A 10,637-nucleotide genomic window follows, 5' to 3' on the forward strand; every position below is an offset into this window, starting at 1 on the left:
CTTTGGAGCGGGTTCATCGTGTACAGTCCACTCGGACTGTGGATTGGACTTCGGAGTGAAATGATGGAGCCATGTTTCATCTATTGTCACATATCGATGCAAAAACTCGGGTTTATTACGCTTGATCATTTTCAAACACTGCTCCGAATCATTAACTCGTCGTTGCTTCACTCAAAATGCTATAATTCACAAACTAATGATCCGACAAGTGTCAAATTTATACACGCATCTTTTGAGGGTTAGGGCTAACTAAAAAACATATGGATTTAATTCTAGTGCCGCCATCTATGTGTCAGGCCGGGAACTTTTCAATTGACAATAATGACAAATGAATTTCAATGATGTTGTATTTTGTTTGTAATAGTAATATTATATAAATAAACGTCTAAAATCCAACAAGTGACAACTATCTTAATTACGTCCATAACCAGTCAGTGCAAAACCGGATATCTCCTTTTTGAAGTTAAGCACTCAGTCGTCCAGGTCATAAAAATATACTCGAAAATAACAATTCCACGTTTAAATATGTTTCTAACATTTAACATATGACTGATAATTTTTTGAAACGTATTTTCCAAGTCCATACAGTTTACAAGGACTAAATTGTTCTGGAAATACAGAAATATTATTAGTCATTCCACCAATAATCTTTGTTTACCCGCTATATGACAAAGGAAAAATCAATTTGTAATCTTTGTAATCACCTTTTACTATTTTATCACTTATTTTAATTTGAATAGTCATAAACTTTTATGACGTGTTCTATTTACTTTAAATATTACTTCAATATATGTCCATGGGATAGTTAAATATAAACAATAACGTGGAAATATATAAACTATACAGAAAATAATTTTTATTGCACGTACGTTCAAGAATTCTATGAAAATCTGTTATGTTGTACATCTAAACTAAATATTTGTAACTCACTTATAAATATTACGTGAATAATTTTTGCATTCATTTAAAAGTATTTTCCACCTTAACTATGGTCTATAAAAGATCCATTATTAATTAGAAACTATAAATCAAATTATTCCTCGGCATTGAACAACTATAAAAACAGAAAACAATCATGAGAACCATAAATCTATATATAAATTGTTTTTTTTTGCAATGCGATCTTAGTAGATACAACATATATAGCACTACACTTACCATTATTAATCTGTCTGTTTTTTTTTACAGAACCAAGAAGGGGAATCACAGGTTACGTCACTAGCATAATAATAAAAATATCCGTTAAAAAACATGTTTTATTTTTTTATTAATATCACAGGTTATTATTTAACTGTCTTTTCCTAAGACTAAGAAAATACACATTTAATTATTAAATACATCATAACAGTAGGTTAATACATTATAAAAAGCATTGAACAAATGTTATAGATGATTTTTTCTAGCAATTTCACATTGCAATGTTACTATTTCTTCTTTCAGCTTTTTCAGGCAATCCTGAATATCAAAGGTAAGTGGTGCTTGGTTAGAGGATGCTTTGTTATCTAGTAGTAACTTGTTAATTAAGTCTTCATCGTACTTCGCCGACTTAACAGTACTATTAAAATCTGGTAAGTTATTTACTCTCTGGTCACCTTTTGAAGGAAGAAGCTGTTCTTTCAGACACTACAAATGAGATAAAATTATATAACTGAGAAAACTTAAATATCGGAAGCTTACCTTATTTTGATCTACGTACAACTTCAAAGCAATTTTCAAATCGTTTGAAAGACGTTGTAAGAAAAACTTGTCATTTTTCAATTGGGCAACTTCATTCTCAAAATACAATGAACTGTTCTTCATTTCTGCTAATAAGGCCTCATTCCTAACGGTTTCTTGCACAAGCTTTTTTTCAGTGACTTCTTTGCTCTCTTCAATTTTGGTTAAATATTCAACTTTTTGTTGAAGATTTGAAGAAAGTTGCTAAAAGTATACAGTATTCATAAAAAATTAACCAAAAACGCTAGAGTGACAAAACCTTATTTTCATCAGTAAGATATTTATTTTTTTCTTTAACTTCATCTAGATCAAATCTTAAATTCTTAATAACGTTCTCACTTTGACTGCAAGCGTGTTCTTTTTTATTTATTGACTCCTTCAAGTTTAATATAACATATGCTTGATTTTTAAGTTCGGCCTCTCTCTCTTTCTGCATGTTATCGAATTTTTTGGAGTCCTCTACTGTTTTCTTTAACTGTAAATTTTCAGAATTTGTTTCATTCAGCTAGAAATATAATGTTATGTTTTACAATTATTTGTAATAAACTATATTTTTACCTGTTCACTTAATTTATTTATAGTTCTCTTCAAATCCTTGCATTCACATTCTAATTTTTTATTATCATTTTGTAACTCATTACATATATTTTCAAATGATGCATATTTTTCTTTATTATCAAGACATAACTGACAATTTTGAAACTGATTCTGTTTCTGTTCTAATATCAAAATATCGCCAGTTAAACTTTTTATTTTTGCTTCGTAATCCCCACAAAGTTCTTGCAAGGTTTTAACTAAGTAATCTTTTTCTGTTACAGACAGAATTAATGTATTGTGTGAATCTGACAATGAATCATATAGATCTTGTAGATATTTCAACTGTTTTTCAGTTGAATTTCTACCTCTCATATGTTCCTTCAACTTCCGAAGTAATGTGCGGTTATTTTTATCCATACTGAAATTGAACTATCTATTTATCTATTCAGATTATGCGCATTAAAAAACTGTTCTTACCATATTTTTTTATCCTTCAATTCTCTTGTTTTAACTTGCAGTAATACTTCTAACTCTTTCACCTTCTCATTCTTCTCGGAAACTCTTGATTTTAAGTCCTGGAGCACTTGCTGTTGTTTAATCAATTTCTCCTCTAAATGTTTTAACCTAATATTTATTGTGCTTTCAAACTCATCAATGTTTAATTTATCAAGAACATCATTTAAGAAACTATCATCACTTAATAACATTTTTAATTTGACCTTATAATCATCAGTATTTTCCTTTAAATATAGTTCATAATCACTTTCCATATTTGTTATTTTATTCTTAAAATTTGAAACATCATTTTCTCTTTCTTTTAAGTTTATTTCATATTCTTGTTCTTTTCTAGCAATCAATTCCAACAACTCTTGTTTTTCTACAGTAAATGTTTGTATTAATTTCTTCTTATCTTCTTTCAATTGTTCTTTTCTTTTAATTATCTGTCCAAGTTTTAAATTTTTCTCTTTTAAATCATCTTGTAAATTATTATAATCATTTCCTAACTTGTTCCTTTCATTTTCCACTGTCTTTAGGACATTTTGCAAATTATTAATTTTGTTCTCAAATTCTGAATGCATTTTTTTATACTGTAAGAGGACTAAATCATAGTTTTCCATTTCTTTTTGCTTTTGTAGTATAACAGACTCCTTATCATTTAAAGTTTTTTCATATCTTAGGATTTTAAATTTCAAATCTGTTATAATTGTATTTTCATTTTGAAGTTTTTCATGTAATGTAGAAATATCATTATTTAAATGTGAAATTACAACATCCTTTTGTTTTGCTGTTTCTAATTCACATTTTGTCCAATTCTGTTGCATAAAGAGATTTTGTTTCTCATTTTCAAGATGCAAAATTTCTTTATGTTTCAAACTCAGTTCATCTTTAACCTGCAAAATGTTAAATAAGACTATATGAAAATAATTAAATAGAAAAATAATTACCTTTTGATATTTACTTCTAAACATGCAAAATTGGTTTCTAATTAATTCAATAGTATTTTCAGTAGTCTTTTTCTCCTGTTCTAAAGTTTGAAGTTCAATCTCCAAACTTGAAATCTTATTTTTCAATTGAAAATTTTCATTACATTTTTCTTTTACTAGTTCTTCAAGATTATCTAATTTTTGAATCATGTCTTTTTTATTAGTCTCCAATACTTCAACAGTACTTTCTACTTGTTGGAGATTCTTTTGTAAAACTAAATATTTTGATAGTATTTCAGAATTCTCTTTACATAAAACTTCATATCTTTCTTCATGTTCTGTGAGGTGCTGCTTTAAGATATCATTTTCACGTTTTACATCTTGAAAAGATAATTCAAAATAATTTGTACTCTCTTCATTTGTAACACTATCAACCCTTTTAGCAGGTAATTGATTATTTAGGTTAATCTTTTCTAATTTTGTATATAATGATTCTTTTTCTTTTAAAGCTTGTAATCTCACATGATCAATTTCACTTTTACACTTACATAATTCTATTTTTAAAACTGAATTATCTTCTTTTAAATTATTTAGGTCATTTTTATACTTTAATATATCATCATGCCATTTTTGTTTGTGTTCCTTCATAGCTTGAAGCTGCCCTTTGTACCAGTTAATAGATTTTTCAAAATTACTTAATTTGATAGTCAAAAAGTTATTGTTTTCTACTAGGCTTCTATTTTCTTTAACAACATTTTGAATTTCTATATACTGCCTTGATATTTTGTCCTTTAGATGTTGTATTGATGTTTTCTTTACCTCTAGATCTGTTGTCAATTCCCCTAAAGAAATCTTTAATTTTGTATTTTCTGATAACACATTATTTTTTTCTTGTCTACTATTTGCACATTCAGTTTGAAGTGTATCATTCTGAAAAAGCAGTTCTTTAATTTTCTTCTGCAGTTGGAGTCTTTCTTCAAGTAATGCAAATACATTTTGATCTTTGTAATTTTTTATCAGTCTTTCAATTTGATTGTTTGCATTATTAAGTTGTCCTTCCAAACTAGCATTATTTCTTTGTAATTGTTCAATCTTGTCATTACATCTTAATTCAAATCTTTTTTCCAAACTAGCCAAATCACTTTTATATCTAACATTCAATTGTAAACATTTTTCTAATTCACTGTATAAATCTACTATCTTTTGTTCATTGTCCAAGCTTACAGTTTGCACTTTTGGTGTGGAAGATCTCTCTATCTGCTTTGAAGGATATTTATGAGGATTTACTAAATGCCGTAATTCAGTAAATTCATCTTCATATAAACTTAAACCAGACAGACTGGAAGCATTTGACACTACACTATCCGAGTAATTTGAATAATTAGAATCAGTATCAAGTTTATCCATATTCCATTTTGAATTTACAGCCACAATAACTTAATTAATAACTCTCTAAAAATAAATATTACATCAAATATATGCAAAAATTCTGACAAAGGTCACTCGTAATTATCAGACTGATAAAAGTTACTCACCTGTTTATATGTCACAAAAGCATTGCCATTATACGTGTACAATACGAATACATTCATTTGTGCATTAAAAATTGTAAGCTTTCACATAATTGAAAGTTGAAAGGTACAAATAAGATCAGCTGTTTTGATAGGTAACATTTTATTTATGCTTATCGCGCCAAGATTCTAAAAAGAAGACTTTTTAGAATCTTGAAAGAATTTAAATTTTTATAGATTAATTATAGTTTATTTAATATATGGTATAAAAATTCAGACGAATCGACATTCTTCTATTCTAATACAAGGTCCTTGTTCATGTTTACGTATGTATCCATCTTTACAATAACATCTCCATTCGAATTTATCACCACAGTACGCAAATTGCCTGTTAAAACAAGTTGACATACAAGGGGCGCCGTATTGAAGAACTTCATTTGATCCACAAGACTTTGCACTCAAGGGGAAGTGATCTACAATTACCATAGATTAATCAATTACTTTAATAGTTAAAATATGTCAAATTTTTCTCTAGAATTTAAATCTAACCAAATTGTTACTCTATATTGAATTTTGTTTTATTAATGTTTATATGAAGTTACTGATTCTATGTTCTATTAAAGCCGTTAATAAAATATCTCTTTTAATAAGTAATACCTTACCATTAACTGAATCGGTAACAACAGAAATAACGAAAAAACTTAAAATAAAAAGTATTTTCATTTTATAATTTTCACTATACCCTCCGCTCATTTTAATTTTTCTTTTGCCTATAAAGTATCCCCTTCAGTTGAAAAGTAGAATTATATGAAACATACACATTCATTTGTAGATAAAGCGACTTAACAAAATATTTACATATTTTGTCTTATGAAACGTATTATTTATATTTTCGATATAGTTTATAGTGTTACTGGCAATTGCGATAAGGTCTTATAGAGAATAACCATTCGATAACGGGGGTTATTCGTTGTCAAATTAGTAATGTTATAAACAATTATTAATTCAAGATATATGGTATAGCATTAGCATTTTTCTAAATATCTGAAAACATTTTTTCTGGGAAATGTCGTGTTTTATTATAGGGTGACCATAAATTGATCTTTGGGTATACATTTTTTTTTCTTAAACATGAATTAATTGTTATTAGTTTTATGACTAAACACTGATATTAAAATGGGAGAATTAGATAAATAAAACGGTAGGAGTACTATATTACCAATAACACCCAATATATAATCGCATAATTTACTACTTGTTATAATTAAACTTTTTTGTAATTAATAAAATATGAAATAAAATAATCATGCAAGATCGATATAAAACATATCAAGATTTTGGTATATAATAACGGTTCCAAAAAAGACACTATTCAATATAAATGTATTGTGATATATTATTTAAAAATAATTTTATTTGTGTGCTAGTAATAACTTTTATGAGATCACCATGTATACCTTTAAATTGATTAACATCTTGTATATAACAACATTAAATGTTAAAATATATAGCTATTCCCATTGCCACTTACATAGTTGTTATAATGCATTTAAAAATATCGTTAATTATTTGTCTCGTTTTAATAAATTGGGCTTATACCATCGGCGAGGGTAAGTTTTAATTTTAAATATCTGTAATTTTATCTTAACCAAGTCGCTAGAAGTTCTTTTAGCCATTGATATAATTATTGATATGTAGACTTACTGAATAAGGTTCAGAAAACAAATATGTGTAATTTAAACAAACCGAATTAGAAATTTTAACTTTTTTAGAGACTTGTGGCAAAAATGAGACTTATGATCCATGCGGGCCATTTTGTGTAGCTCATTGTGTATTTCGACAATTTACAAGTTGTAAGCCGGGCTGTAATCCAGGCTGTTTCTGTAAAGATGGATATATTCGCCGAACTCGGGATGGACCATGCATATTATATTCAGACTGCAGATTTTTATTCCAATAATTTTTTTTTTCAGTAGATTGACGAATGTGGAATATTTTGGGTTAACTAACTTTAACGGATATATATAGGTAGTGTAACTAAATTCATATTAAAGTTGTTTTTTTTGCGGAAATGTAAATGTTAAGATATTCATAAGCTTGATAGTAATAAAAGAGCAGTTGTTGGAAATGGTGACAACAAAAGTAACAGCCATATACAATATTTTGTAAATAGCGTCTAAACATTTTTATAATTTTAAAGCTTACAAAAAAAAATCCATCATAACAGCATATTATTTTTTGTTTGTCTTTTTAATGTAAATATACTACAATTAGATAAATATGTTTATTCTTACACTTTTGTATATTTTACCTTATGTTTATCAAGGCTCAATAAGAAAAAACATATTCTCATATTGGACTAAGTTAGTAATAAATACAATAAACTTTATGAACCTTTTTCTAAGATTTTCATCCAACATCTGAACTTGAACTTATCACCACAGTACGTAAATTGTATGTTAAAACAAGTTACCATACATAGAGCACCGTATTGAAGAAGAGGGAAATGATTTACAATTACCATAGATCAATTACCTTGATAGTTAAAATATGTAAAATTTTTAAGTTTTCTCTGTAATTTAAATCATACTTAATTGTTACTTTATGTTGTATTTTATGTTTTATAATTTTATATATTCACGGATTATTACATGAGGCTACAGATTCTATGTTCTATTAAAAGCATTAATAAAGTATCTCTTTTAAACAATAAGTAATACCTTACCATTCACTCAATCGGTAAAAACGGAAATAACGAAAACTCTTAAAATAAAAAGTATTTTAATTTTATAATTTTTACTATAGTCTCCGCCCGTTTTAATTTTTCTCTTGACAATGCAGTACCCTCTTAATTTTCAAAGTACAAATATATGAAACATATTCATTCCTAGATAAAGAGACATGATAAAATATTTACATAATTTGTCTTAGGAAATGTATAATTTTTATTTTCCATATAGTTTAAAGTCTCACTGGTAATTGCGACAAGGTCTTATGTAGAATAACCATTTGATAACAGGGGTTATTCGTTGTCAAATTAGTAATATTATAAACACTTATTAATTAATTGATTAATAGTTATTAGTTTTATTACTAAATACTGATATTAAAATGGGAGTATTACATAAATAAAACGCTAGGAGTACTATATTATCAATAACACACACTATATAATCGCATAATTTACTATGTATTATAATTTAATTTTTTGTAATTAATAAATATCTTTTAAAAATAATCATGCAAGATCCATATAAAACATCACATTTTTGGTATATAATAGTGATTCCAAAAAAGTTATTATTCAAAATAGATCTATTGTGATATATTATTTAAAAACAATTTTGTTTGGGTGCTATAATTAACTCATATGACTTCACCATGCATACCTTTATATTAACACAACTCGTATATAACAACATTAAATGTTAAATTATATAGTTATTCCCATTACCAATTACATCGTCCTTAAAAACATGGTTAATTTTTTGTATCATTTTAATAAACTGGGCGTATACTAAAGGTAAGGGTAAGTTTTAATTTCAAATATCTGTAATTTTATCTGAACCAAGTCGCTAGAAGTTCTTTCAACTATTGGTATAATTATTGATGTGTAGACTTAATGAATATGCTTCAAAAAACAAATATGTGTAATTTAAACAAATCGAATTAGAATTTTTAAATTGTTTTAGAAACATGTGGAAAAAATGAGACTTATGATCCATGCGGATCATTTTGTGTAGCTCATTGTGAATTTCGACAATTTACAACTTGTAAGCCAGGCTGTAATCCAGGCTGTTTCTGTAAAGATGGATATATTCGCCGAACTCGGGATGGACCGTGCATATTATATTCAAACTGCAGATTTTTATACCAATAATTTTTTTTCCGGTAGATTAATATATATGAAATATTTTCGAGTTAATTAACTTTAAGATTTATATAAATAGTGTACTCCATTCATATTAAAATGTGTTATTATTTTTCTTTCAGAAATTGTTGAAGTTGATTGTTGAGAAATTGCAAACGTTAAGTAATTAAATTAAATTCTACTTTCAATCTATTTTAATTAGACTGGTTGCTAGTAGCAATAAAAGTGCACTTGTTAGAAATAGTGTGATAGCAAAAGTAACAACCATAGACCATTTGTACAATCTCAAAGCTTACAAAAAATCATAACAGCATATCAGTTTTTGTTTGTCTTATTAATGTTAATCAAAAATTACTAAAATTAGATAAACATTTTTATTCTTACATTTTTGTATATTTTACCTGATGTTTACCAAATCTTAATAAGAAAAAACATATTCTGTTATTGGACTAAGCTAGTAATAAATACAATAAACTTTATGAAACGGTAAACCTTTTTCTAAGATTTTCTGGGCATGTTTTCTTCTGAAATCCCACAAAAAGTGATCTATGAGAATAGAATTAATCTTCTGTTTATCCAATTTTTTATTGGCATATTCTTTCAGCAGTTCAACTGCATGAATTGAACACCCCCTAATTTCCTGTTCCTCCAAATCACCATTTTTCAAAACATTATTGTTCAGTTTATCTAACAAATCCTTTTTGTACTCAAGTACATCATACCACAAAAGTGTTTGAGGTACCCTATAGTCGGCAAACATAGTAATTTCATCAAGATCCTTAAAATAACCAATGCCTTGGCCTTTGAAACAGGCCCATATATCACCAACAAGTATTTGGGCTCGTTTATAAAATGAAACCTTTTTTCCTTTAAAAACTGCTTCATCTCTAAAACACTTGAAATTATCTACTATTAATTGTAATAGAATTTTTGCACTATTTTCTGCTTCTTTTACAACATTCTGAAATGAATTTTCAAATTTTTCTTGTAATACTGCACCAACTTCATGCAAACATTTCACTCTTTCTGACAATAATGGTACCTCAACCTTAGTGTCACTTCTTAATATTTTCTTTAGTTGATCTTCTGTAATTGTTGAATAGAATTTAGGATCAAGTATGCTAGAATTTTCTTTAACAGCTCTATTTATTGCAGCACAAAGAGCATAATAACCAGAATAACCTTCAACTTTCCAACCTATTAAAAAAAATGTAATATTTTATTATGCGAAAAGCTGCTATATATTTACCTTCTTGATTTTCATAATGCCAAAAACAAAAATTTAAAGTATCAACAACAAATAACCAATCCAAGGTGTTGGGGTTATTTGGGGTTGGATGAACGTCAGCTTGACTAAAATTACTTGTTTTTAAATGCCCAGAATTAATTTCATCTACCAAAACATCTCCCAATTTCTCAATTCCTTTATCCTTAATGGTCACAAATGACGCATTATCTGCAATAAATTTACCTGTTTCTTTCGGAGACAAAGCCATCATTAAGTAATTATTGTTTTACTTTAGATAAACATTGAGGTTAGAATATGTGGTTAAGTGAATGTTTAAACAATATGTATAT

General features: G+C 27.2%; 2 protein-coding genes across 3 annotated transcripts; both read right to left on the reverse strand.

Annotated features, from left to right (window-relative positions):
- Positions 1–1,238: 1,238 nt before the first annotated feature.
- LOC143198564 (uncharacterized) lies at positions 1,239–5,346 on the reverse strand. 2 transcript variants are annotated; one of them, XM_076407878.1, is made up of 7 exons: positions 5,213–5,346; positions 3,699–5,129; positions 2,731–3,644; positions 2,275–2,671; positions 1,976–2,191; positions 1,678–1,920; positions 1,239–1,623 (listed from the first exon to the last, which is right to left on the reverse strand). In XM_076407878.1, the coding sequence occupies exons 2-7, from the start codon at positions 5,082–5,084 to the stop codon at positions 1,384–1,386; spliced, it is 3,396 nt and encodes a 1,131-aa protein (XP_076263993.1). In that variant the 5' UTR covers positions 5,085–5,129; positions 5,213–5,346; the 3' UTR covers positions 1,239–1,383. The 2 variants fall into 2 exon arrangements, with proteins under 2 accessions (XP_076263993.1, XP_076263992.1); XM_076407877.1 differs by having other exon boundaries at positions 1,976–2,221.
- A 1,715-nt stretch (positions 5,347–7,061) lies between these two features.
- Positions 7,062–10,637, reverse strand: LOC143198573 (queuosine 5'-phosphate N-glycosylase/hydrolase). The gene is made up of 2 exons (XM_076407893.1): positions 10,309–10,637; positions 7,062–10,256 (listed from the first exon to the last, which is right to left on the reverse strand). Exons 1-2 carry the CDS (start codon positions 10,556–10,558, stop codon positions 9,514–9,516), a joined length of 993 nt encoding a protein of 330 aa, XP_076264008.1. The 5' UTR covers positions 10,559–10,637; the 3' UTR covers positions 7,062–9,513.

The sequence above is a fragment of the Rhynchophorus ferrugineus genome, unplaced genomic scaffold (assembly GCF_030347505.1).
Source record: "Rhynchophorus ferrugineus isolate W39M unplaced genomic scaffold, kcgeb_rfMv2 rfM6, whole genome shotgun sequence".
NCBI classification, from domain to species: domain Eukaryota; kingdom Metazoa; phylum Arthropoda; class Insecta; order Coleoptera; family Curculionidae; genus Rhynchophorus; species Rhynchophorus ferrugineus.

Excerpts from the sequence above, each read along its gene's own strand:
- LOC143198573 (XM_076407893.1), bottom strand. The coding sequence starts at position 10,558 with ATGATGGCTTTGTCTCCGAAAGAAACAGGTAAATTTATTGCAGATAAT. Across the intron at positions 10,257-10,308 it reads GCATTATGAAAATCAAGAAG|GTTGGAAAGTTGAAGGTTAT; the intron begins GTAAATATATAG and ends TTTTTTTAATAG.
- LOC143198564 (XM_076407877.1), bottom strand. The coding sequence starts at position 5,084 with ATGGATAAACTTGATACTGATTCTAATTATTCAAATTACTCGGATAGT. Across the intron at positions 2,672-2,730 it reads TTGAAGGATAAAAAAATATG|TATGGATAAAAATAACCGCA; the intron begins GTAAGAACAGTT and ends GTTCAATTTCAG. Across the intron at positions 1,624-1,677 it reads TGTACGTAGATCAAAATAAG|TGTCTGAAAGAACAGCTTCT; the intron begins GTAAGCTTCCGA and ends TCTCATTTGTAG.